The sequence below is a fragment of the Lissotriton vulgaris genome, chromosome 10 (assembly GCF_964263255.1).
Source record: "Lissotriton vulgaris chromosome 10, aLisVul1.2, whole genome shotgun sequence".
Taxonomy (NCBI): Eukaryota; Metazoa; Chordata; class Amphibia; order Caudata; family Salamandridae; genus Lissotriton; species Lissotriton vulgaris.
In genome coordinates this window covers 5628251-5655753 of record NC_141698.1, presented here as the reverse complement: position 1 = coordinate 5655753, position 27503 = coordinate 5628251, and the positions used below count along the sequence as shown (strand labels likewise).

The window sequence follows — 27503 nt, the reverse complement described above, 5'->3', positions numbered from 1 at the left end:
CTTAAGGTCATCCAACACTAACCAGGGCATATTCAAAGGCCATTCCAGGACAAAAGCCCACTGTGCCAGTGCCCAGAAATTGATCTTGCAGAGTCAGATTAACAAACTGCTCTTCTGAGTAAGTTTACTGTATTCTCAAACTGAACTTTTGTAGTAAATCCATCACTACACATGCCCACCCAACCTCTGGTGTTGTACCCTCCCATAGAAAATAATGGGGGTACGGACTTAAAATGAAACCCCCCCATAGGAAGTACTGTAAATAAAACCCCATATGAAACAATGCAAATACATTTGAAATAGTAAAAAAATATATATTAATTTTAAATTTTGTTTTACAAAATAGTATATTTAATATAATAAATGATGCATTCTAATAAATACTATAATGAGGCAAGACTCAAACATCTTGCTGGAGCAGAGCTCCAGGTTGTGCTACACTCAGGAACATGCAAATCACATGTAGATTGCAATAAACACGCACACATGGTTCACTGAGACTGCAATGTTTATTTAAGATCTGCTGAGATTCCCTGCTACACTGCAAGGTTTGCTTCCCCAGAGCCGTTCGCCGTTGAGACTCCACTGCTCCCCTACCATCCATAGAGTTTGAGGGGAGCGGCTTCATGAACACAGCGAGGCCACTGACGATAGACGAACCTAGACCAATGTCATTGTCACTCGGCTCTCACCTAACAGCAGGCTGCTCGACTCCGCTGCAAGGTCAGGCCTGGTCCAGTGGCAGGAAACCGCAGTCCATGTACCGAGGCAGAACTCAAGATATTTACACTTTAGCAAAATAATCTCTTACAAGAAATTATATATACATAATTGCATTGAAGATCATTCTCCGACAAATCACAATTCATAAATATAACTTGTTGCTGATCACCTGTGAAAGTTACAAACCAACCCCCAAACCTGGAAGCAATGCCTTCCTCGAGTCCGCTCCTACCCACTTTAAAAGAGCCTGACCCCGCTAAAGCCACCAGTATCCAATTCAATGACAGCCCATGGCCAGAAGTGCAGATCAGCAGTACTTCTGGGAGATGTAAAGAAATGTGGGCAATTCAAGGGCTTCAGGACAGTTTGAATGCGGGGGGCATGGGAGAGGTGCTTGTTTATGCAGACAGGAGCATGCAAAGCCACAGATTTAGAAGCAAGACTTCCGCTTTAGGTCTCCGATAACTAGACTTTCCCTTCTGGCCACATCTCACACCTTGCGTTCGAGACCGTGGCCGCAAGATATCATTTATAAGAATTGACCACATTTTAAGATCACATCTTTAAGGGCTGCTGTGTACAGATTTCCCCATCCCATTTCATATTATGTTGTGGAAGGCACTGGATCCAATCATGAATTTCAGGCCTTTTGATCCACACGGAGCTGCCACAGTACTCCGCCCCACTCATGCAATGGCATCAGGGCTCGAACTGGTGTTGTTGGTGTCGTGGGTGCTGGCAGTCGCACCCCGGGGCGTCACCTCAATGATGCGAGGCTTGTCAATGATGCGCGCAGTGCGGTTTCCCTTCTCCACGATGCCGATGATCCAGGCTTGATGGCCCTCGCCATACTTAGGGGACTTTATCTCTGCACAGAAGCGGGCTGCCTGTTCCCTGGGCAGGCAGATCAGAAGGCCTCCTGCAACGGGTACAGAGGACAGAGCGAATAAGTACAACAGAGCGAATAAGTACAACACAGCAAACAAATGTTCAGGAACTAGAAGGCGGGTTTCCAAGTCACCCCATGGCTCATAAGGAAGCACCCCCCCCCCCCCCCCCCCCAAAAGAAATCAGTTTAATAGTAGTATGTTCATACCCATTGACAGACATTTCTGCAAGTTAGAGCTAGGAGCAATGCAGGCACATTTTATTTTCTATACATGCATTGTATTTTAATTTTAAATCAGTTTCCAAAACAAAAAGCAGAAAACAACGCACATTGTTAGTGGGACGGAAGTACTGGAGCGAGATTGCACCAGACAAAGGCCAACAGACAGAACATTTCTAGCAGGACCACATCAAGTTTACATTGATAAGATTGGACAATCCTCATCTGAAGGAGCAACAGAGCGCATGGGTATGAGGCACGCCAATGCGCTGATAGATTGCAGGTAAATGATGCAGACCCCTGTGCTCTGTTTCCACACTAGGGGCACCTCTCATTCATGTCCCATCCCGCCAAAATGCAACCATACAGTGTATAGATGGAGGCGGCCAGACACACCAGGACCACTTCTTGAGTCTAGGTCCTCTACACCCCACATTGGCTCTCGATCTGAAGCATTCAGACTTATCAAGTACTCTTGGAGGGAGCCCCAAATGTTTTAGGTCACGGTGGATGCGTGTGTCTTGACACTTCATTACAGCTATCCAGTCTTTAACTTTGCAGACTGGCCGTCTGCATCACTTGGAGTAAGACACCACTCATTAAATTATACGACAAACTACCACATCTGTGGGAAGCAAGAAGTGTAACATTTTCATGTGGCAAAAAAACTGCCAGATGGCCTTGGTCAACGTATCCTGTGATCACCCAAGCTTCCATCGTAAAGTGCACTAAACGTGACATACATGCGTAGAACAAGATCCACCATCTTGAAACGGGTGGTGTTAGTAACGATGTAATACAACCAAATACAGATCATTCAATGCTCATTAATATGAATATGTGGTAGCAGATCTCCATGTCTAATTCACATCACAAAATTGTCCTCCGAGTGAGCCTCATGACCTTGTAGGATTAGTAATCCTTAATCTACGAAACACATAACCAACTCCGAATGGCATTGGTCTCTACTATAGTCTAATTGCTCTCTAAAGAGGCGTTCTTGCCACGCTTTACAATAAGGGTAGTAATGAATTGGTCTGATTAATATGAAAGTCTAAAAAAAAAATAAAAAAAACTTTGGGTAGCAAAGAAGGGTACGTTCTTAGAGACGGTGCTCAGACTCCTGAAGCTGCCACACACTAAACAGGCAGCTTCTTTGTGGTCTTTCACTAGTCATGGGTTACAGACAATGTTAACCTGATCACTGAAACTTGTTACTGCAAGAGGGACAAAGGTCAGGGTATTTTTTCAAGCCATCCCCTCAAACGAGCCACTCTACAAACTTGTCCAGGCCGTTAAACGTAAGATCGCAAAGCGGTCAGTGGTGATTAAGTCATTGCGGTTCTCTGGTATCTTTCGGTCGCAGCGGGATCACGAGAAACAAAGGCACAGCAGACCCACAAGAGTGCAGTGGGGAGGAAGGGGTGGGACTCTAAAGGGCAGTGTGTCCTGGTTCATTTTGGGTTTCAGGGGAGGGACCAAAAAACTCCTTGAAACAAACTCTGTAGCTGAAACACAAAAATTGTAACGTTCTAAGCACAACACAGTGGCAAGAGTGTGCACAGCAGATGCATACAAACAAGGCGCAAGTAAACTGAAGAGACTCTGAAGAGGCTTGCTTCCCTTGTTGTGGATGAACCGAGAGGAGTCTGTACGCCACACCAGAGAATACAGAGCCAACTTCTCAGAAAACACGAGAATACTTCATAGGCTTTCCCGCTCTGTGGCCATCTGGGTCAAGAGACTGCCACTTTGCAAGTCCACACAGCAGCACCTAAACGGACCCATTAACACAAGCTCCTGCTGCATTGTGAGGCTCCAACAGGGTACAATGCGTTTTTAGGTCTCGCTGTAGCCAATGCGCTTGCGCATTGCTTCTGCAAGAAATTATGTAGGGGCTCCAGGAAAGCCTAACAAGAGGGCTTTGGAATGCGGATTATGGCCAGTGCATGTGAGGCATTCAAGCGCGATGCTGGAATCTGGACTGCTTTCGCCAGCGCGCGGCCTCACTTCCTGCTCCCCCTCTTACTTTCGCTATCGCTCACACCCCATATGCTCGTTCCCTCCCACCCTTCCTTTGATGCCAGAGGGCTTTGGAATGCGGATTATGGCCAGTGCATGTGCCTCACCATTTTCTCCCCCGCCACCCCCACCAATCAGACTTCAAAGGCTGCCGCCTCCCTCACCCCCATCAGACTTGAAAAGAATGCACTCCCCGCTATCTTGTTCCTTTAGCCCTACACTCACCATGCATTAGCTAAAGCTCACCAGTGGGCCTTTTGCCCCTTACTAAAAGCGCCTCTCCTCACGTCTCTTTCTCGCACTCCCACCCTTGCTCTTTCTGTTACTCCTTGCTCTCTTTATCTCCATTCCTCCCCTGTAGTTCTGTCTCATTTGTGCGCTCTCCCTCACTCTCCCGGTAACATCCCTCTCGCTAACCTACTTTCCCTTTCAAATGCTGAATATTAAAAAATATAAGCAGTCGCCAGGTGTTTTTAACTCAATTTTTTTCCCTTTCTACGTGCGCACCACTCGTGTTTTATTTTTTCTTCTCCTCCTACCCCTCTCTTTCTCGCTCTCGCACCCACGCTCTTTCTGTTACTCCTTGCTCACCCTCTAACTCCACCCTACATCACTCAGGAGCACCACCGCGACACTCAGGAGCACCACCGCGACACTCAGGGGGCGACACTCAGGGGGCGACACCACCACATCATCACTCAGCACCACAACAGCACTGTCCTTGCTTGCTACCAACAAGCATTGCCATAGCCAATAGGACTCGCATTAGGAAAGTGTAAGCTATTGGCTTTGTGAATAACAATGCTATTAACTTATATATTTTCAAAGCCAACACATTAAAAAAATCTGTCATTTACAATATCAATAGCTCACAGTTTCCTAATGCGAGACCTATTGCATTGCAAATGCTTGTTGCTACATTTGGACCAGTTCCAAGACCTCTTGAATAATGGAAACTATGGACATTGAATCCTGAGCCTCTCCTGCAAGAGGCTAAACAGAATGTGGGGGCAAAGCACACCTTTACAGGCCGCAATATACTCCTGAATTTCTCAATGGTTCCTTTTCCTGCTAGTGCATGGTGTCCCAAACTGGTTGTTTGGTGGGGCGCAGAAGTCCAAGCAATAAGTAAAGATGCCTTTACACCCTGTACTTAACTTGTAACATTTGCTGCGCTTCAAGAGAGGTCAAATGTCAGACTTTGACATCTGACAAATTGCTGCTTTTTAGGTTTTGCCTGGCGAAAGCTGCTTTTTCGCGCAGGCGAAAACCTAATGAGTACTGTAGTGTGGGTTTGGGTCGGCCCTCGTCATTTATTGGCTGGCTCCATAAATGGAGCCTAGCCATTGGACGAGGGGCCTGTCCGTCAATGCCGGACCAGATTCGGGGGCGTTCCCGAGATTCTTTGGCTTTTGCCGACGTCACGCGACGTCAGCCGAAAGCCGGAAACGCCCCCGAATCTGGTCCGGCATTGCCGGCACCTGTCTCTGCCTTCCTGCTCGGGACATTGCACAAAAGTCGCTCAATAGCCCCTCCCTCCCGCTCCGTGGCAGCCCGTCTCCCTCCCTCTCCTCAGGCCGGCCAGCCGAAGGAAGCAGCCGTCCGCCTCCAGAAAGGGCCGCGCTGGGATTGGCCCAGCCGGCCGAGCCTCCACCACGTCATCGGGAGGAGGAGTGGAGAGCAGGAAGCAAGAGATCTGCCGGAAGATGTCCAGGTTAGTGCTTTGTTTTTTAGTTTGTTGCTTTGTCCGTGTGTGTGTGTGTCTGTTCCCGCCCCTCACCCTCCCGCTGTCAGTGTGTGGCCGTTCCCGACCCCCCTCCCGCTCTTCGTGCCTTTCCGCCCCCCCCTCCTCCGTTTACCTCGTGTGTGGCCGTTCCCGACCCCCTCCCGCTCTTCGTGCCTTTCCCCCCCCCCCCTCCTCCGTTTACCTCGTGTGTGGCCGTTCCCGACCCCCTCCCGCTCTCCGTGCCTTTCCGCCCCCCCTCCCCCTCCCTCGTGTCATATTCACAGAATACTCCGACATCACAGTCGACCCTAGTTTCTTCTTGCTGCAATCCATAGGAGTGCATGTGTCTTTAAGCCGGCCCCTACGCTCCCCCTCCTTGTTATTGTTTCTTGCCCCGTTGGTTGTTTCTTGCCCCGTTGGTTGTTGCTTGCCTCGTTGTCATGGCTTGCCCTGTTGTCGTGGCTTACCCGTTGTTAGCCATGTTGTACTGCAGCGTGTCGGCTGTGCAGCTTGGTAGAAATTAAAGAAAAAAATAGTGTTATGACACAGCCAGGGCCGAGTATGGCATAGCAGTTTTTTTCCTTAACGTGCAGCTATGTTTAACAGCAGCCGCGGATACAACTTAGCTCATTCCTACACGTTTATTTTGTATCTCACTCCAAAAACGTACAGTGACTCTTTATCTGAGTTGTGTAATTAATCTCGTTCTCAGAGGCATGCAGTGTATCTCGTTATCTGAGATTTACATTGCATCTCATTTTCTGAGGTGTACAACACACCTCCTAGGCTCAGAGGTGTAAAAATGTATGTCATTCATGGGAGTGTATATGTATAATATATTTTGTGCTCTGAGCAGCACACTCGTTGCATTCTGAAAAGCTTCTCGGAATTTGCTTCTGTGAGATTTATAATGTGCTTACATGCTGCCTCTTGTTATCCGAGGTGGGCGTGCCTCCAGTTCGGAAAATAAAATGCCCTCAAACCGAAATATCTTAAAGCTACATTTCTTGGGGCTGACTCGGATGTATACTTTGGACACCAGATAAAAGAGTAGTGTGCCCTAGCAACACAATATTTTACATCATGTTGCTGTCCTCCTAAAGAAGTGACAACAGCGTGTGCTCCTGGATCTGCTGCAGACTGCTTCCATTAATTATTCTTAGTAAGATGGCCTTGGGAAAATCACCATTTATTTTTTTTCGAAATGAAGTGCCGATTAACATTACTTTTACAGAACAACTATTGAAATTTGTAGCAACATCAACTTCAGAATTCCACAGCAACCCCTCCTCCCCCGTACCCCTACTTTCAACGCCTCAGGTCTGGTGGGCAGGTTTTTACCTTTGATTTCTCTTATATGACCACAAATATTGCCTGCAGCAAACTCAAATGCATGCAGTCGTCCATACCTTGCAAGACACTTATACAGCAAGTCTTTGCAAGGTTAAAACTGTCCTGATTTGCAAACGGCAAGAGTCTATTTTCTGTCCCACTCCGACGCTGCTACATAGATCCTTTCTAGAACTTAGTTGTGGATTTCTGCGGATGTTGTGAATCAGAGTGGAGTGGGTTGGATTAGAGTGGAGTGGATTGGAGTGGGCTGTGTTGGAGTGGAATATATTAGAGTGGAGTGTGGTGGCGTGGAGAGAAGGACAAAACAAATGCACACACAAGGGGTCTTCCTTGTAGAATTAATGTCCAGTACAAATCTCCTGGAACTTTGCCCCCAAAAGCACATGGTAAAAAAATAATGAATGTGACCTTGTGTAATGTGACTTGTGCTCATGTTAAGCGCTCCGGTCGAGTTTGTGCTATTGAGAAAAAAAAAAAAATAATAAATCAATTACAGCATGTACCTCGTCCATGCGCCACACATGGAAATTGATGCCTGTGGTGCTTCCAATTTAGGCGGCAGTTGAGAAGAGTGAAAATGATGCCAAAGTATGGTAAAAATTGGGCGAGCTAAAAGCCTCTTTTTAAGGTTTTTATTTTTTTAGATACAACAGGTCACTAAGCGACGCCAGCGCATGCATCTGCCTGCAGGTTCGACCTACTTATTTTTTTTTTTTAGATTCAGTAGGTCACCAAGCAACTGCAGCCCATGCACGCTGCTTGCAGGCACGACCTAAAAAGTGCCTTACCAACCAGACTCTGTTAGATAACTGTGCCTCACAGGGTACCTACTTACCCTCTGTGGTGCACTCCTCCTCGTAAATACCACAGTCAATTTGTTCATGTTTTATGATTGCCAACCCTTTAAGCTTGGTAATCACTCTTGTTTGACACCGAGCTGCCCTGAAAAGTGTGATGCACACATTTGTAATATTGCTGCACTTCTTGAGAGAATGTTTTTGCAAAAGTAAACCTTCTTTTCTACCTACGGCGTTTATCCTATTGGGATTTCTGCAGAGAGGTGGGTTTGATCCCAAATGCAGCTACATTTCAAGTATTGAAGACTCGTTACTTATTTTTCACTGAGGCACTCATTTCTTTTTAGTTGGAAGGGGAATGCTTAGCCAATATGTCTTGGTCTGAGGATGACGACAAATGTGGTATTTTGTGCAGTCAAATGCAGGGACTGGGCAAGTATTGCGGTCTATCCGGGGTGCTTGTGACTGCTATAATTTTACAATAAGTAAGAATCTTTCTGTGGGCTTGGACATAACTAACATTATGCCCGAAGAGGGGCTGATTTTGTTACCCATTTTTTGTTGGACTTTTTTTATAGCCCCATGCATTAAAATCAAGTAGATGAACTTGTGTGTCTTCTGTTGATGCAGCTAAAAGTGGACAAAATTCTCAGCTATATTTTTGGTATATAGCGCGGATGTTACCCGAAGGTGTTGGAGCGCGTCACAATAGGAAGAGTAATGATACATGAGGAGAAAATTACAAGGGAAAAAATACGAAAGAAAACGATAAGTTACATGAGGCAAAAGTGACAATTGTGAGCACACAAAATACAAGAGGTAGCAAACGGTACATTACAGGAGGAAAAAGTGACGTGTTCAAGTTACAAAGGCGTACAAAGTACAAGTAGAGGTATAATACTGCAATAAATGGCAGACACTCAAGCACAAGAACAAACGTAACGTAGGCAATGGTGGCACTTTGGCAAGTATCTAAAGCAAACAAAATGAGGTCTCGGGAACGCTCCTACCCCCAGGGAAAGGAGAAGGAGGGCGTTGGATGAGGCCGGGGGAGGAGGGGGGGGGGGGGGGGGAACATTCCAACACCCCCCCCCCCCCCCGAAAAAAGGAGTGTAGTTCCAGGACGGTGATACTCGCCACATCTTCTAATGCAGACAGGAACCAAAAATAAACTGCGGGCACTTATAATGTCCCTAGCATCTTCAGGGATGACGGCAGACTATATAATACAATATATCCAATGCCGAATATGTTCATACTGCAGAGGGCCACGGAGGTGCTTCGGTACAAGCGATTCCTATTCCCAGTCACGTTTTACACATAATTCAAAGAAGTTAGAAAAGACCATTTGTCAAAAGCAATACCAAAAGCTCAAACTTTAACAAAGGCAAAACCATTGCATTGTAAATGCTTGTTATATGATGGCGATTGGTGTTTACACACTACTCCCACTTTGCAGTCGGAGAAAGCAAAGTAGAGTGAATTATGTGACGTCTTACACGAGTACAGAGTGAAGGGAAAGGCTGTACAATGTCATTTTTGCAACAATATAAATAACTGTAAATGAACTGTACACACAGCTGTTAGGAAGGCAAAACTGAAGTCGCTTTTTTTTTGTAATTCTGAAATCTGATAAAGTCTTTGTTCCCTACAGGAGCAAATCAAAACACTTTACTTGGTAATGCACAAATGATAGATCTTCACTGGAACCCGATTCCCACACATCATTTGTGTGCAGGTATTTCAGTAAAACTGCACTTCTGTGCAAATTTAATGGCCATTTTCATTGGACTTAGGTCACCTCGGGCAGGAGTTCCACAACAAAGCTGAAATGGCCAGTTTCCTCTACTCGGGTCCCTGCCTACTGGTGACCCACAGTGTAGGAAGGTACCTCCTGACTATGGTTGCCCCCAACTTTTTGCCCTGTGTTTTAGCTGGTTTTTGACATAGTCGACCTGGGGCCCTGCCAATCAGGACCCCAGGCCTACTGCTCTCTCTGTAAAATGGATTCCATGTACCTTAGGTACATTTCCAATTGGTACTGGGCCACCCTATCAGACCCTGTAACTCAGGGCATGGGTGTACCCAGGGCTGCCAGGGGCTGCAGCATGTATTATGCCACCCCTGGCTGGCCTCCTAAATTTGACACAACTGGCTGCATGACAGCTGGGGCAAAGTCGTGTAATCACCCTTTGCTGTAGGTGTAGTATACCTAACCCTAAAATGGACACACAGATTCCTATCAGTCACTCCTATGGCAGGCCTTGACAATCCTGAAGGCAGAGTGCTTGGAATCGGGTGAGATGGTGCTCTGGCATGAGCTGAGCCTGTCTGCAGCTTGCGGAACCAAGTCCTAATAGCTGTTCCATGATATCGCATACCATATACTCTTAAGTGCATTATAATCCTCGCGGTTAAATGCTATCTTTGGTATTGCTTTATCAAAACATGTCGAGTAAGGTGTCATGCGAATTGGAATACTAACCCCTCGCCAATTCTGGCGACGGGGTTAGCATTCCACCCTTCTAGAGGGACACGACATGTATGTAACTGTGAACCCCGGTTAAAGTTAACTGAAGCCTCAGCTCCACAAAATGGATGCTGCCACCACAGACACGAGTCTGACCTCCTGCTGCTGGGAGTCCTTCCAGCGAGGGAGGCCTGGACAAAGGGTTTCCTGTCCGGGGCGGTGCTAGCACCATCCCAGACATGGTTTTGTGTATCCTGGGTAGGCAGGGCTTTTCAGGAAGGTGACTGCTGAGTGGCACCCCGGTGCTCACTACGCATAGGCCAGTCAGAACCAGTTCCAGGGGCACACCAGCCCCTGGCCTGGGGAAGTCCGGCAGGGGAGAGGGGTGTAACCACCCCCCTCCTAGTCCCACCCATAGGCAGGACCTAGTCACCGGGTCAGCCCCCTTTTAGTATAAAGATGGGAGCGGGCCCCCTGTTCAAATTAGATCATCTTTGGAATCAAGACACGACTTTCTTCGAAAGGACATCAAGATTTCTTCATCAAGATTCTCCCTTGTGACTAAGGAGTAGTCACCCTGCATCCGCAGGCACCATCCTAAAGAAACACTGCGGTCTGCTGCAAGTCCTTCATCACGAATCCGACGACCCAGCTCGACGAGACCCGGCTTCCCTGGCACCTCTGACCTCTACTCACCTCTACAGCAAAGCTGAGAACCGTGAGTGCGACGAGACCGAGGGACCGACGATCGCCAAGACTGCACGACATCTTTACTGCAAGCCCACCGTGTCCTCCACTGGTGAGTGCTTTGGGGTCCGAGAAGCCCCAACCCTGCGCAGCTCCAGCATCCAAGATCAGCCTCCCTGCATCTCCACGATCTGCGTGGGGCCCTTCTGCTGTTTGCTGTGCACCGCGTTGTTTGGCTACTAGCCGGCTGGCTTGTGGCCTTCTGAACGACGCCATCACTGCTGCTGGTCTGGTTGCTCCAGACTGGCCCTTGCTTCCTTCTTCAAGAGACGCACCCCGGACCCTCCTGGTCCACTCCAGACGCCATTTTAGGTCCACCGCGTGGGCTTGAATTTGCCAAGGCTTTGTTGCCCAATCCTGGGTCCAGCGACGCCGACAGCTTCTATCTTCGTGGGACAGCTCGATCCTCCATCCTGGTCGCCGACAACGCCTCCTGGTCCGTGAGATCTCCGAGCACAGCGTCACCCACTCACCTAGTCGAGGTGGCTACCATCCGGTGCCCTCCTGGTGCCCACTGACTACTGGCTAGTAGTCACGAACTTGGTCCCCTCTGCTTTCAGGTGTCATCTTCCATCGATCCAGGCTTGGATCCACCGAACTTTCTTCACTGGTCGCCTGCCAGCAACTTCTTTCTTCCAGGCTCCTGGTCCGTCAACGAGGATTCCCGACGTCCTTTGAGCCCTATGCAGCCGCAGCCCCTGGGCTAGGTAACTTCGGCATTTCGGTGCCCCAGCATAGCCTCACTATCCAAGGGTCAGAATCTACTTTCGTTTTCCTCCTACCAGGTCGGGTTCGCCCGAGAACACTAACTTTGCAATTTCTAGCTACCATAGACTTTTGTCCGCATCTCGCGTGAGAGTGCACACACTGCACCCGAGTCCCCTGGGTCTCCTAGACGTAATCTAACGATTCCCTAGTCAAGTCCTAGCGATTCCAAAAGCTATTAGTACTGTACTTACCTGCTAGTAATTTCGCATTCCACTTTTCAAGTATATGGTTTTCCGTGCCCCTCGGGCATTTGTATATACTGTGCTAACTTAAGTATTTTTGTAAGAGTTTTGGTTTGTGCTTAGTACCCTGTCCTCATAAAGAGTACAGGGCTGTTGTGATACTTAATAAATAACTGTTTATTTTCATAACACTTGTGTGGTGTCCTTTCACTGGGTGTTCAAGGGGTATATGTGTGGTATAACAGCTGGCTTAACACGCCCTCTCGAGTCTTTAGCCTTAGACTGCTCGTATCCACGCTACTAGGATAGCTGGTCTATAAGGTTGACTTACAACCATTCATCAATAAGGGTTGCTGGACTGATACATAGTGTTCACTAGAATAGTGAGCACTGCATATCAGGCCACCTTCTCACACACAGGGTCAGCGTTCAAGTGACGGCAGTGGCCCATACAAAAGTAGGCAGCAAGTGTGGCGGGCGCTGCCCCAGCAGATTCTACAGACTACATGATCACTCTTGCCACCGAAAGCCTCCTGTGCCATATAGCACTGTATCATCCTCCACCACAGATCGAGTGGCCCGCAGCACCCGTTGTCCCGAGCCATGAACAGGCAGGAGATCTCTACGCCCCACCCTGTAGAGCAGTGCACCCTGGGCTGCTCCGCTTCAAGCAAGCCTATGAGGCACGTTCAGCTATTAAACCCCTGGAGAAGCGAAGGACACCCCCCTAAAACAACCCAGGCAGAGGATACAGGTGCAGCAATGCAGGGGGGCAAAAAAAGAAAGTGTTCGGAAGGAGCAGGACATGGAGGGGAATCTTTTGCATCCCTTTCTCAGTCGTTCTACACGGACCGGTGCACCCCCCCCCCCCCCCCCCCCATTTTTCCAGATGGCAAATTTTCATGAGACTGCAGTCAAATGGAAGAATGCAAGTACCTTCTTGGGAGAACCACTGGTCCAATTTAAATTGGTATTCTGAGCATTGCAATAAATGTTATGAAATGATTGTGTAGATCTAAGTTATAACTTCAAGTGCAGCTTTTGTTCACAGTGCTTACCAGAGGTCTCAGGCGAGGTGCCATGGAGAAGCTTGAAGCGGTTCCCACATGCTTTGGTGATAGCGGCCATCTTGGCGATGATGGGCAGGTTGTGGATGACGAACGACACTTCATTGTGTTGCTGCTTCGCCAGATTCTGTGCGTGACCCAGAATGCCAAAGCCAGTGATGTCCGTGGCAGCGTGAGCGTTGAACGTATGCATGAGGCCTGCAGCTGATAGAGAGAGCAGAGAGGCAATGTGCAGCTTAACTTAACTTTGGGACTTCAAGGTCATTTAAATATGCCAATCAGGTATAAGCCAACTACACATCTACTTTAGGGCTCAAGAGCAGACATTGTGCCCTGCACTTCAGCAACGCAGTGTTCAGAGTCCGTAAACGAGCACTGAATCTAGCAAAAAGCGGAGGCGAGTCTGCAAGAAGGGCCTTTCCTCGCTCGCATTTTTTTACTATATAGACAAGCCCAATAGGTTTCCTTCTTGCATAGCGCTGCAGACAGACCCACAAATGCCAGACCCAATGCAGAATAAGCACACAACGGAATGAAAACAAATGAAGACAAACGAGCATACATGCACACATAAAAGCTAACACACCAGAGTGCGTCCACAGGCCACACATCTACAGGTCGGCATGTGCACAGAGGCAGCATCAGATACTATCCAGTTCCTGTCCGCACTAAGCAACAACAACAAAAACCTTAAACAAAAATCAGCACAATTATGTCAAGGCAAGCACTGCAACAGCTTGCAGGCAAAACCCACTGCAACGCCTGACCCCCAGCATGGCCGCTGCAATGAAAAGGGACTTGTAAGATCACACACCAACATCATAGAGATAATGCCACAGCCTAACGCTGCAATAGCGCAACCACAAACGCTTGAAGGAGTCATCTCGCAAGCTGTGGCAGCTCGTGATTCGCTTACCAGTGCGGTTCAGAGTGGCCATGCTGTGCATGGCTTCCTGGTAGGCCAGCTCCACTTCCTCCTCAGAGACCACCAACTTGATCTTGTTCCACCTCTCAGGCTAAAGAAGCAGAAAACAGGAAATGTTATTAGGCGAGGGAAATGTGCATGACTAATGTGAGCAGGACGGCCGGAAAGAATGCCAGTCTGCGTCGCCGTGTCGTCACCTAGTGCTGGTTCCTCAACAGGGCTCTCACCCAGCCACACACCCGACCACAACTGTGCTCCTGACAGAAGAGAAGTGCCTCCGACATTTCTGTGGAGACAGTGGGTGCTTCACCCAGTGCCATCAACCTCTGCGACAGGGGTCAGCCCAGTGACCAGTAGGACCAATGACCTCCAGGGCACAGCCATGGACTGTGCCCTGGAGGCACCAATGATGCTGGGATCCAAGAGGCCGGTTTCTAAGTGATGGCACAGCACTCCAAGGGCCAGTGGCAGCACACTAATGCCCACCACTGAAGTAACCTTCAGGGAACGGAAGGGCACCGAGGCCCTTGGCATGTGCTCCCACCTGTGAATCCTAAACATGAGCCAGCACTGCACCTACAGAAGAAGCAGGTGCCTAGTCCACCCGTGTGTTGTGAACGGTCCATGGATGGTTTTATTTAGTATACAGACCTCCCCCACACATAGTAATGTCTCATCACTGGGGTCGCCCTGCACTACCAACAAAAGGATGCTAGAAGGCCCCCCGAGAGCTTTTACGGGGGGGGAGGGGGGTTTGATATGTATATTAGCATCCTCTAGAGGCATTCATCACCGTTAAAATTGTGTATAGCCAGGAGGTCCAATATCTTAATTCTAGTATTGTGTTCACACCGTACAAAGGCCAAAAGGCAATTCCCACGTTCCTCAACAGGGCCTTGTTTAGGTTTATAATTTGTGTTACCCCAACTCTGGTCATACAAGCCTGAATGATCACACCACTATTCAGAATACAGTTCCAGTGAAGAGCCCTGGGGAGGCTACAGAAGGGCGGGCAGTGTCCTACTGCTGGGTCGGTAGGTTTCATGGGTGTACAGGTCTCACTCTAGTGTGGAGGACGGTTTACCCTACAAAGATCACACTCTGCAGCTACCTGCTCCCTCGTGGTAAGAACTGGATCCAGAGGATAGATTTCACTCACTTAAATACTCACATTGTCCAACCACTGATGGGCGTTGACTGCCACCTGTGTACCGAGAGGCTTGGTCAGCACTAGGACATCTCCGGGGACTGCATTTTCAGGCCTGCAGAGAGAAGGAAGCATCTCCTTACTTATCCCTCAGAGGCAGCGACATACTGACACACCACAGAGACACAACCAGCACAATACTCTTCCCATCAGAGGTGTACAGTAACAAGAAGCCTCATTGTGTGCGTGCAGTGCGCTGGTGAAAGCAATAGTATAACCCCCTCCCCGTGTATGCAAGTTATGGCATAAGGCCCTTTCCCTCCCTGTGCGCAGGAATGCAGTATATCAGCAATGCATACAATGGCACGAGCTGGCATCATCCCCTGTGCTCCCATGCATTGGACACCACCAGTGCACACAATGAATGGAGTCCCACCCACATGTGCAAGTGATCACAGGAGTATCCCCCCCCAACACACACACGTGCATCGATACAGAATGCCACCCGTTCACATGATAATACACAAAAGGACGACCCAACATTCTCATGCGGGCTTGGATAACTGTAAAGAAGTACGTAAAAGTGCCATCGCGGGATTCACTTGGAAGCAAAGTTACAGAGGCAATTCTTATTGAGAGATGCCTCTGACTGACACATCAAATTGGTTATTAATTAATAAACAGAACATAATTTGGTGGTGGTGTAATTAGAGAAATGTTTCACAACGGACTGGAAACCATTTATATTGAAGCTTTTGACAATGTTTGTTGTCCAGCCAGCTATGCAATTATTACACTTATAGTGACCTAAGATGGGAGTTAGATGGGAAAAAAAAAAAATCTGTTGGACAGTTGGTCATGGGGGCTCGACATATACTATAGCCAATCCATTTCCAAGATTAGAACCTCTCTTGAATGCAAGCAGTGGTTTCTCACTGAATTTGGGATCTCCTGCCAACAAATTCTAGTGTTTGCAAATAATTTTGATTTTTCATCCCTTGCAGTACAACGGGCATCTGCACTGCAATAGGTCTCGCATTTACGAGAGTTTGAGCAATTGGAACTGTAAATTACAATGCCAATAGCTTTAACTCTCGCAATGCGAGACCTACTGCATTGCAAACGCAATTTTTAGAACGCGCCCCATGCTGCGCTTTCACGTTAATGTCAGCCAGCCCCTTTCTTGAGATGAGCCGAGTCTAAAGAAAGGGGCGTGGCCGACACTAAAGTAAAAACGTGGTATGGGAAGCTTTTACAAAAAAAAAACAAGCATTTACAATGCAATAGGTCTCCCAGCTTTAAAGTTTGAGCTATTGGCATTGTATATTACAATGTGTTACATTAATTTGTTATCAAACTCTGAATTGTTGTATAAAGATGGTAAATGCTGCAAGAAAAAGCAGCACTGAAATTTATAGCTTTCGCAATCGCTATTGTAATGAAGCTGAACAGGCAGGGACAAAAGCATAGTCATAACAATCGATTTAAAAAAATAAATGAAAAAAACACTCACTGAAAGTCTGCTTTCGATTCTGCGACTGTCCGCAAACCCAAAACAACGGCCTCCTCCTCCCCCGAGGGCACCTCACCGCGCCCTCGCCCCCCCCTAGCTACGCGGGTGCTGACGCATGCAACCGTCAGGGAGGACACCCACGTGTGAGGAGGAGCGGCCGGGGATCGAACCGCGGGCGCACGCGCCCACGGAGAGAAGCCCCGCCCACGGAGAGAAGCCCATGCCCTAGAGAGAGCCCCGCGGTGGCAGCTGAAGACCGGAGTAGCGGTAAGTGGGGGGGGGGCGCTTGGTGCACGTGTGTGTGTGTATGCGACAGCAGGGGTGAGTTCTCTTTATGTGGGGGTGCATGCGTGCATGGGCGCTCGTGTGTGTGTGTGTGTGTGTGTGTGTGTCTGTGTATGCGCATGCATGTAGGGTGTTGGAGCTTCCCAGGAGACGGCAGCTGAGCGTGTTCGCGCGCGCGTGGCCTACGCCGATCGCCTTTGCGCGCGGCCTGTGCTGTCTCCCTGGAAGCATAGTCAGCAACACAAGCATTTGCAATGCAATGGTCTCGGCATCATTAAAGGTAGAGCTATTGGCATTGCTCATGACATTTTTTTTCTTTAAATCAAAAATAAAACTCTGCGCTCACTCACCACTCTGCGCTCACTCACCACTCTGCACTCACTCACCACTCTGCACTCACTCACCACTCTGCACTCACTCACCACTCTGCACTCACTCACCACTCTGCACTCACTCACCACTCTGCACTCACTCACCACTCTGCACTCACTCACCACTCTGCACTCACTCACCACTCTGCACTCACTCACCACTCTGCACTCACTCACCACTCTGCACTCACTCACCACTCTGCACTCACTCACCACTCTGCACTCACTCACCACTCTGCACTCACTCACCACTCTGCACTCACTCACCACTCTGCACTCACTCACCACTCTGCACTCACTCACCACTCTGCACTCACTCACCACTCTGCACTCACTCACCACTCTGCACTCACTCACCACTCTGCACTCACTCACCACTCTGCACTCACTCACCACTCTGCACTCACTCACCACTCTGCACTCACTCACCACTCTGCACTCACTCACCACTCTGCACTCACTCACCACTCTGCACTCACTCACCACTCTGCACTCACTCACCACTCTGCACTCACTCACCACTCTGCACTCACTCACCACTCTGCACTCACTCACCACTCTGCACTCACTCACCACTCTGCACTCACTCACCACTCTGCACTCACTCACCACTCTGCACTCACTCACCACTCTGCACTCACTCACCACTCTGCACTCACTCACCACTCTGCACTCACTCACCACTCTGCACTCACTCACCACTCTGCACTCACTCACCACTCTGCACTCACTCACCACTCTGCACTCACTCACCACTCTGCACTCACTCACCACTCTGCACTCACTCACCACTCTGCACTCACTCACCACTCTGCACTCACTCACCACTCTGCACTCACCACTCTGCACTCACCACTCTGCACTCACTCACCACTCTGCACTCACTCACCACTCTGCACTCACCACTCTGCACTCACCACTCTGCACTCACCACTCTGCACTCACCACTCTGCACTCACCACTCTGCACTCACCACTCTGCACTCACCACTCTGCACTCACCACTCTGCACTCACCACTCTGCACTCACCACTCTGCACTCACCACTCTGCACTCACCACTCTGCTTGGTCTCTGTGGAAGTTTGTACTCCCTCTCAGACAGCACACAGCGTAAACTTATAGACACTGTTGGCTGATAAATCGGCATGGTCTGAATCACTTTCACCTACCGAATTAAGTGATTTCTATGGTCTTTTCTCTTTCTGTTGCACGAACCGGTGATACTAAGTGTCATCTTTCAACCTTCCGTGAAGTGAGGGGCGCTAGGTGATGGCCGCACTGTAGTGAGGCTCCCGCTGTACTCCGAGAAACACGCATCATAAACCCCATCCCGGCAGCAAAACTTGGACCCCCGACATCACCGATCGAAGCAGGATACTGGGCTGCATCTGTCCCCCGACATTGACGCCGATCAAAGATAGCGGAGGGAAGCGACGAGCAGCGGAGTCTGGTGGCGAGGTGAGGGGAGGATTGACTGGAGCGCCCGCCTGGGAACATCACGCGAGCCCGAGGAGGTGTAGGCCGTGCCACGAGGCAACCTGCGGCCTGGTGTGCCCATCGGGTGAAGTCGGAGCTGCTCGCTGAGGTTGGTGTTTCTCCCCCCCCCACCCCCCCCGTGGGGCACAGAGACCTACCCGCAAGCCCTGAAAGAACTGCCCAGGGTGCAGATTGCAAATTCGGCCCGAACTGGTAGATGGAGCACGAAGCTAGCTGAGGCCTACTCTGCAAAGGAGGTGAGAAGTGGCGGCCGCTAGGCGTGTGGAGAGAGCCATAAAGCGAGGCAAGCTACCGCGAGTGGGTTGGGCATGGCGAGTGGTGGCACGAAATAAGGACCTGCTACAGGCCCCTGGGACCGGACATCAGCAGCGCAGCTTTGAACTCGCGGCCGCCCCGGAAGTCAGGCACGGTCGCCTGTGACGGGGGCGGGGCCACGTTCACACCGGAAGAGGAGGCAGGCGGAGTCGTAGCGTCTCGCGGCCCGGGGCTCCTGTGAGCGGTGTAGAGCCCCGGGGCCGCGCCAGCAGGAGGTTGGGCGCCGCGTGCTGAGGTAAGGTAAGTTCTGGAGCGCGATTGGTGCACTTGTGTGTGTGTGTATGCTCGTGTGTGTGTGTGTACGTATGTGTGCGACGGTGACGGCGGGGGAGGGGGAGGGGGAGGGGGAGGGGGGGGCCTCGGTGCACTTGTGTGTGTGCGCGCGTGTGTATGAGTCAGGGGTGGTGTCTCTGTATGTATGTATGTGCGTGCGTGCATGGGCGCGTGTGTGTGTGTATGCGCATGCGTGTGTGGTGCTTGCGCTTCCCAGGAGACAGCGCCTGGCCACAGCGCGCGTTCCAGTTACAAATCGCCTGGAAGGATGCGCGTGGCCAGGACTGTCTCCTGGGAATGAGAGTCGCTGACAAAAGATCTCCTGGCGGACACAGCGCTGACGCGCTGTTAAACGCCAGGAGACCTAAAAAGCATCCGTTTGTCAAGTTGACAAACTAATGCTTTTTTTTGTAAAAGTGCCCATGCCGCGGCTTGACTTTCATAGCAGTCACGCCCCTTTCTTTAAACTGGGTATATCTAAAGAAATGAGAGGGATGTGTCTGACATTAAAGTGAAAGCGTTGAATGGGGCGCTTGAAAATTGATAACACCCATAAGAGGTGTTTTTGTCAAAAGACATTCTGTGGTTGAATGTATGAAGGTAGGTACAGAGTATGTTGGCATATGTCCAGAAAATGTTAACATTTGGATTACAATGTAAAAGACACGGTCAACGTAAAGTGAGATATCATTTGCTCGGATTTCCACCCCCCCCCTCCACGTTGCCACTTTTACCTACCCCTTGAGCTACGAAAATGATGACACAAGACCCCCCCCCGAAAACCCACATGCAAGGACACCGGCCACCATTAGTGCAAACAAGGGCACGAGGATGGCCCTGGTAGAAGTTCACTCACATGATGAACTCGCTTGGCTGACACACAACGGTAGCGACGCCTCCAATGATGATCCAGGGGTTGTACACAGTCTGTCCACCAGTGACAGAGGTACCGCCCTCCTCAGCAGCATCACGGAAGCCCTTCACCATCAGCGGCATGATCTTATCCCGCTCCTAGAAGAGTGAGAAACCCGATGACCAGAACTAGATACACTCAAGGCGGCAAGAGGCTCAAGACCACCCCCCCCCCCCCCCCCCAAACCACAGAACCAACGAAATGCTCAACCACAAACCAGGTCACAGGATTAAAGAAACTTTAAACCAGAACGACAGGCGTCACCATGTAAATGAAGAGACAAAACAGGTGCAGGAGTGTATGCTCTACAGAAACTCCCCATCTGTTTTCCCTACTGCGCCTGCATAAGTTGTTGCTTAAAGGACACACTGTATGCTCAAGCCCGTGGCCCCCTTTTCCCCCTCATTCGGTCTGCCCTGTCCCAAGTGTCTCTGTGCTTCAACTCACCTCTTCGCTCATCTTCTGACTGACACTGAGCAGCATCAGCATGTTGTCGCACTCCGTGATGCCCATGGCATACAGGTCACTCAGCACATTGGCACAGGCAATGCGACCCTAACAGGGAGAAGAAGGGGTATTAGATAAGCACAGATCCCCTTCTACCACCCACCCTTGCACCAGCACTATCTCCACAGTACCTGCATGTAAGGGTCCTCAACCGAAGGGTAGAAGAAATCGGTGGTCTGCACGAGGGACAGGCCCCCATGCCGCAGAGGAATGACACAGGAGTCCATGCCGATACCTGCAGAAAAAGGGGACACCAATGAGTCACTGTGCCAGGACCACGGTCAAGGGAGTCCTCTAAACAGGAACTTAAACATGGAGAGCACAAGAAACCCTGATGGAGACCCACCCACGGGCGTGGTGATGCCTCTGGTACAGGTCAGAGGGGTCTGCCACATGGGCAGGCCACGCTTACTGCGAAAACCGACAGGATTCCATCGGGGCATCACAAGTGAAACCATGCAGTACCATCTCTGCTGCCAAGGGGCTCTTCCTTCACGGGTGGTGGGCAAGTACCACAGGTAAAGAAACCTTTTCACACACAAAGGCTACAAGTATAGCCATGGGGCGGGGGTGCGTGCACACACTCTGGCGCCACAGGGCTTTTCAAGCAGCCTTCTAGTGGAGCCCCCACACATGCAATGGAGGCCTCTACGGGGTCTTCCAAGAGATCTGCTAAGGGAGTTTGTGTGCACAGCTAATGGAGCGTCATCTACCTGGTGGCATCACAGGCCCATTTAAGGCAAGCCGTCCACACGGGCATACCACGCTTTCTGCCAAATCAAACCCCCCCCCCAATCATGGTGGCATCACAAAGTAATTTCCTGATCTAATCATGTACAATTATCTTTGAAGGAAAGATGCTGAATTTCAAGAAAAGCTCATCCTTCCTCAAACCCACATTCACACCCGGGTAACGCCCCCCAACAGTCGGCCCAAGTGGTATGAAAATTCCTTGTTAGAGGAAAATGTCCTTCCTCCCCTGGGAGAGCTTAGCATCAAGAGGAATTCTCTGTGCCACTCAAGCGCTCTTGGGATGAGACCACTAATGCTTAAGGCCTGCACCTTCCCCTTGAGAATCCATTTTAGCACCATCTAGAAACCACTGCCAGGCCCTCCTTCACCTTAGCAAGGAGTTTGAACTCAATATTCATGCACTGCTACCCTTCGATAAGAATCTAGGCCCAAGGATTCAAACTGGCTCTCTCATTCACTCATTATAAACCGACCTCGCATCCCTTCGAAGAAGGGCCAGGAGACTATCCTCTGTGTCGGACACAAAAGAATACGACAGAGCACACATTTGTTGGCAAAATCACACCCAACTCAAGATACAAGCACTGTGCCAGGACTCCAATGCAAGTTCACCAGTAAAACACCACACGGTCTCTGACAAAGGAAGGCTTTATGTGCCAGAATGGAGATCAAAGGAAAGGGGGAGGTGGGAAAACCCAATACACCCTTGCGACGGGCGGATACTAACAGTATAGGGTTTAAGGTGCCAGCAAGGGAATTTATTCATCAGGATAATTTTCAGATTCAGACTTGCATTTCAGATCTTACAATAATCTGATCAATCAAATCGATATCTGATATGACTTTAGTCAAGTTGTAATGTTCTAACAATCAATGCAACAAAAAGACTAAGTGATATAGTCAGAGAAAAGATGAACACAGGATAATCTTTTTGAAAACATATTTCTTATTTATATTGCTCATAAATTCACAGGGTACATATCAACAATTCACGTTGATTGTGATGCTTACAAATGAACAAGGAGTTTGACAATTCATCTGAAAAAGTCCAATCCAAGATAAAAACAATACGTGACATCTATCTTTCTTAAATAAAACGGTCACTTATACAAATATTCACAAATAGAGAAATGGACTATGTATTCGACGTTTCGGTCTTCAATTGTATTAAGGTATGATGGATTAATGACCGTTTTATTTAACAAAGATAGATGTCCCTTATTGGTTTGGACTTTTTTCAGATGAAACTGTCAAACTCCTTGTTCATTTGTAAGCATCGCAATCAACGTGAATTGTTGATATGTACCCCATGAATTTATGAGCAATATAAATAAGAAATATTTTTTCAAAAAGATTATCCTGTGTTGTTTTTCATCTTTTCTCTGACTACATCACTTGAATAGTCTTTTTGTTGCATTGATTGCTAGAACATTACAACTTGACTAAAGTCATATCAGATATCGATTTGATTGATCAGATCATTGTAAGAACTGAAATGCGAGAATGGAGATCAAGCCCACTTTACACTCACATAATAGCATTAGGACACTTGGCCAAGCCTGTCCATTCGTGGTATTTATGAACAGAATCTACGAAGCTGGTTCCAGAAGCAACAAAAACACTGCGCCAACAATATAACTTGCCAACAGAACCCAGAGAACTGCATGTAGAATTGCAAAACTTCCTAAATTACAGGGCTGTATTTTGTTTGTCTTTGAAATGTATTTCGGGTTAAAAGAAGGTTCAGAGATGGGCTAGCCATTAACTCATCTGGCTAATTAATAACTTTGTGTGGGCTAATGTCAGTGTTCACGTTTCTTATTAAGCTAAGACAATCATGTTTTAACCTGTTGTGCAAGAAACCTTGGCTGCTATTTTAACTCCCCCCCACCCCTCTACACAGCTTGTCAGGCACAAGGGACTACTGTCCTGGTTTGCTTCATGTGCTCCTGGTGAGTGTTTTCATTATCGTCCATAGCAAGAGGTAGAGAGCGAGAATTGTGCATCCTGCAGCAGGTAGACAGGGGACAAACATCCCAAACCGGTGCAATCCTGCAAGAAGCAGGACATGTGGCCACCCTTCAGACTATACATGACCTCACTTAGCAACAGCTCCCTAAACCCACACATGATGCAACATACTGAGGACCTAGGGACCTTGAACCCCAAATATCAGATCCTCATAGAATGTATACATGCATGTCAATCATTCCTCTTCCCTACACAAATCAGATGTCAATCCCTGTCACATTGAGAGGCCACAGACGGCCCAACGTCCCGCTCTCATGACTACTCGCCAATCTTGAACAAGTCCGAAAACCCCAGGCAAAACCAATCACCAGCTCCGCTCTCCTGCACACACCCACCTCTTCACTATCGACATAAACACCTAGACAAAAATCAGAGCACAGCTAGAAGAGATCTCTTCTTATTACATGAATACACTATACCTGATAATTCAGAAGAACCTGGATATATTGTCCGCAAGAAGTCCAGTTGCCCCCAGATTACCAGACCAGCACACACTAACACCCAAAGACCCAAGCGAGCACTAAATGGACTCCCAGAAGGGGATTTGGAATACCTCCTACAGTCATGAGGTGTCATGGGTACCCATGGAAACAGCATGGGCTATAAAAGGGACATGCTGACACCCACACACACAAGGAACAAATACAGGTTGATCAGATCCTATTTAAATTCATCTATGTTCCCTACTTCCAGATTACACAACTCTCTCCACAACCTCAGATATGGTCCTCAAATCCAAGGAGCACAATTGTGTCAGCCTCCAAACATGCTACTCACAGAGTGCAGCAGCGTAAAGTAGATTGAAGTGGTGTGGAGTGGAGAGCTGCAAGGTACAGTACAGTTGCATAAAGTGGCACAGAGTAGGTGTGACATAGAATGCAGCGTACATTAGAGAGGCATACAGTGGATTGTCGTAGAGAGCAGGGCATAGAGTTGAGTGTTACAGAGTAAAATGCATTGCCATAGAGGGTAATGGTGTAGAGTGCAGTCTTGCAGAGTGGCGTACAACGGAGATGGGCACAGTACACTGGTGTGGCCTAGACTGGAGTGGTGTAGAGTGCAGTTGACTGGTGTAGAGTAGATTGCAGTGGAGTGGCATACGGCAGAGTATGCATGGCAGCGCACTGCCATTACAGACAACACCCAATATTGCACCTCTGACTTTGAATGCACAGCAAATGTGACGAGATAAGAACAAGATTTAAAGGCCTGCTTACAGAAAACGAGTTTGTGGAACAATACAGGAAAAATGGTAGGGCCACAAAGGGTACAAACTCAAGCTAGACAGCCTAGAGCAAATAAAGCACACACGTGTGTTACAAACCACAAAGCCACTGGTCAGCAGCGGGTGGGATGTATTCCTAGGTCAGCTTTATGAATGTCCTCAAGGTGTCTTTAGCCAGGCTGCACTCTCTGGTGGGCTGAGACCTGAAAAGGAGCTCCGACTATTCTGCTGAGTGAGTGGTCAGCCCACCAGCGCCTTGAGACTCTCACGGGTGAGTAGCACGCTTTACAACCGCTGATTGATTGATTGACCAGCAGCCAGGGCTGCACCTCACCCCTCTCAGAGGAGGGAGCTCCACAGGTGGGATAAGAAGCCCCAGGGGTGATTATGAATGAGCTGCAGAGCTCCCTCCCTGCCACCCCCAGAGGGGTGAAGGATGCACAGGGGGGGTGAGGCCCAGGAGTGAGCTCCACAGGTGCCTGTACTCCTGCAGAGCTCCCGCCACCCCTCAGAGGGGTGAGGCCCAGGAGTGAGCTCCAGCGGTGCCTGTACTCCTGCAGAGCCCCCAGAGGGGTGAGCTCCCTGTACTCCTGCAGAGCTCCCTCGCAGCCCCCAGAGGGGTGAGGCCCAGGAGTGAGCTCCACAGGTGCCTGTACTCCTGCAGAGCTCCCTCCCAGCCCCCAGAGGGGTGAGGCCCAGGAGTGAGCTCCACAGGTGCCTGTACTCCTGCAGAGCTCCCTCCCAGCCCCCAGAGGGGTGAGCTCCCTGTACTCCTGCAGAGCTCCCTCGCAGCCCCCAGAGGGGTGAGGCCCAGGAGTGAGCTCCACAGGTGCCTGTACTCCTGCAGAGCTCCCTCCCAGCCCCCAGAGGGGTGAGGCCCAGGAGTGAGCTCCACAGGTGCCTGTCCTCCTGCAGAGCTCCATCCCAGCCCCCAGAGGGGTGAGCTCCACAGGTGCCTGTACTCCTGCAGAGCTCCCTCCCAGCCCCCAGAGGGGTGAGGCCCAGGAGTGAGCTCCAAAGGTGCCCGTACTCCTGCAGAGCTCCCTCCCAGCCCCAGGAGTGAGCTCCACAGGTGCCTGTACTCCTGCAGAGCTCCCTCCATCCCCCAGAGGGGTGAGGCCCAGGAGTGAGCTCCACAGGTGGGATAAGAGGTTCATAGGAATGAGCTGCAGAGCTCCCTCCCAGCCCCAGAGGGGTGAGCTCCCTGTACTCCTGCAGAGCTCCCTCCCAGCCCGAGGGGTGAGCTCCCTGCACTCCTGCAGAGCTCCCTCCATTCCCCAGAGGGGTGAGGCCCAGGAGTGAGCTCCACAGGTGGGATAAGAGGCCCCGGGGGTTCATAGGAATGAGCTGCAGAGCTCCCTCCCAGCCCCAGAGGGGTGAGCTCCCTGTACTCCTGCAGAGCTCCCTCCCAGCCGGAGGGGTGAGCTCCCTGCACTCCTGCAGAGCTCCCTCCATTCCCCAGAGGGGTGAGGCCCAGGAGTGAGCTCCACAGGTGGGATAAGAGGCCCCGGGGGTTCATAGGAATGAGCTGCAGAGCTCCCTCCCAGCCCCGGAGAGGTGAGCTCCCTGTACTCCTGCAGAGCTCCCGCCACCCCCCAGGGGGGTGGGGCCCAAGAGTGAGCTCCACAGGTGGGATAAGAGGCCCCGGGGGGGGGGGGGGGGGGGGGGTTCAAAGGAATGAGCTGCAGAGCTCCCTCCCCCCAGAGGGGTGACTGCAGACACAGGCACACCATGCCAGCGTGGAGGGGGCCTCACTGCAGCTAATAGTCATGTTGTCAAGTCTGTGGTAGAAGCAAGGCCACCATGAGGAAAGAAGGAAACTCAGCCAGCCGTGACGTCATGAGAGAAGAAACTCACTCAGGCGTGACGTCATGAACGCGCCATGAAGCACATACGTGGCCCGCCGGGGTCAGACGCAGGCGCTCGTGCCGCCACGTGACCACCAGCGGCCAATCCTAGCGCTGCTCGACTCCTACCTCGGACAACGCCCGTGTGACGTCATAACGGCCCTTGGAGCCCCTGTCACGTGACCCCGTCTGCCCAATCAGTGGCCGCCAGCCCTCGCCCCCCACTCACCCAGCGTCGGGGCCGGGAAGCCCCCGCCCCCGGGCACCTCCTCGGGCGGCGCCGGCTGCGGCTGCTGAAGTCCCGCCAGGAGGCCGAGCAGCGTCTCCTGCGGGACCTTGCACCCTCAGCCCTTCAGCTCCGAGAAGGCGGTGAGGCGGAAGGTGTCGGGCAGCCCCAGCTGCGCCGGGGCCCAGGGCGGCCGCGCCCCGCCGGGGGGCGCCGCCTCGCACAGCCGCAGGCCCGCCAGAGACATGATGGATGCCGAGCCGGAGAGGAGCGTGGACTGAATGGGAGCCGGGGTCACAGTCCGCAGGGTCAGCGGCCTGCGCGCACGGGATTGGCCGTCTCCTAAACACAGCCTCCAATAGACGGGCTCCGATCTGTTAACCCGTTCTATACGATTCGCTGTCGGAAGGAGTTTCTTCAGATGCGATTGGTTCAACGTCTGGAAGGCGTGCCTGCGCAATAGAGTCGGTTGTTGATTGGCTGAGCTGTGAAAGAGCTGCTCCTAGTCCTCTTTCTAAATCGATTCTGAACCCGGAAGAGAGGCCGAGCGCGGCGGCCATCTTTAAAGTCTCAGAAGCACGAGCCCCAGGCAGGAGGTTCCTCAGCTGGGTCAAGGGTTAATGCTGCAAGAGCACTTTACACCAGGTAAAGAACATTGCAGACAAGATCATATTTTAACTGGGGAGGAGAATTAAAAATTTGTGAACATTTG

General features: G+C 50.2%; 1 protein-coding gene across 1 annotated transcript; it reads right to left on the bottom strand.

Annotated features, from left to right (window-relative positions):
- Positions 1-490: 490 nt before the first annotated feature.
- LOC147684293 (selenide, water dikinase 2-like) lies at positions 491-27207 on the bottom strand. Its single transcript, XM_086940164.1, has 8 exons — positions 26795-27207; positions 20841-20944; positions 20650-20757; positions 20146-20300; positions 15060-15150; positions 13880-13979; positions 12955-13167; positions 491-1642 (listed from the first exon to the last, which is right to left on the bottom strand). The coding sequence occupies exons 2-8, from the start codon at positions 20934-20936 to the stop codon at positions 1410-1412; spliced, it is 996 nt and encodes a 331-aa protein (XP_086796290.1). The 5' UTR covers positions 20937-20944; positions 26795-27207; the 3' UTR covers positions 491-1409.
- Positions 27208-27503: the final 296 nt, after the last annotated feature.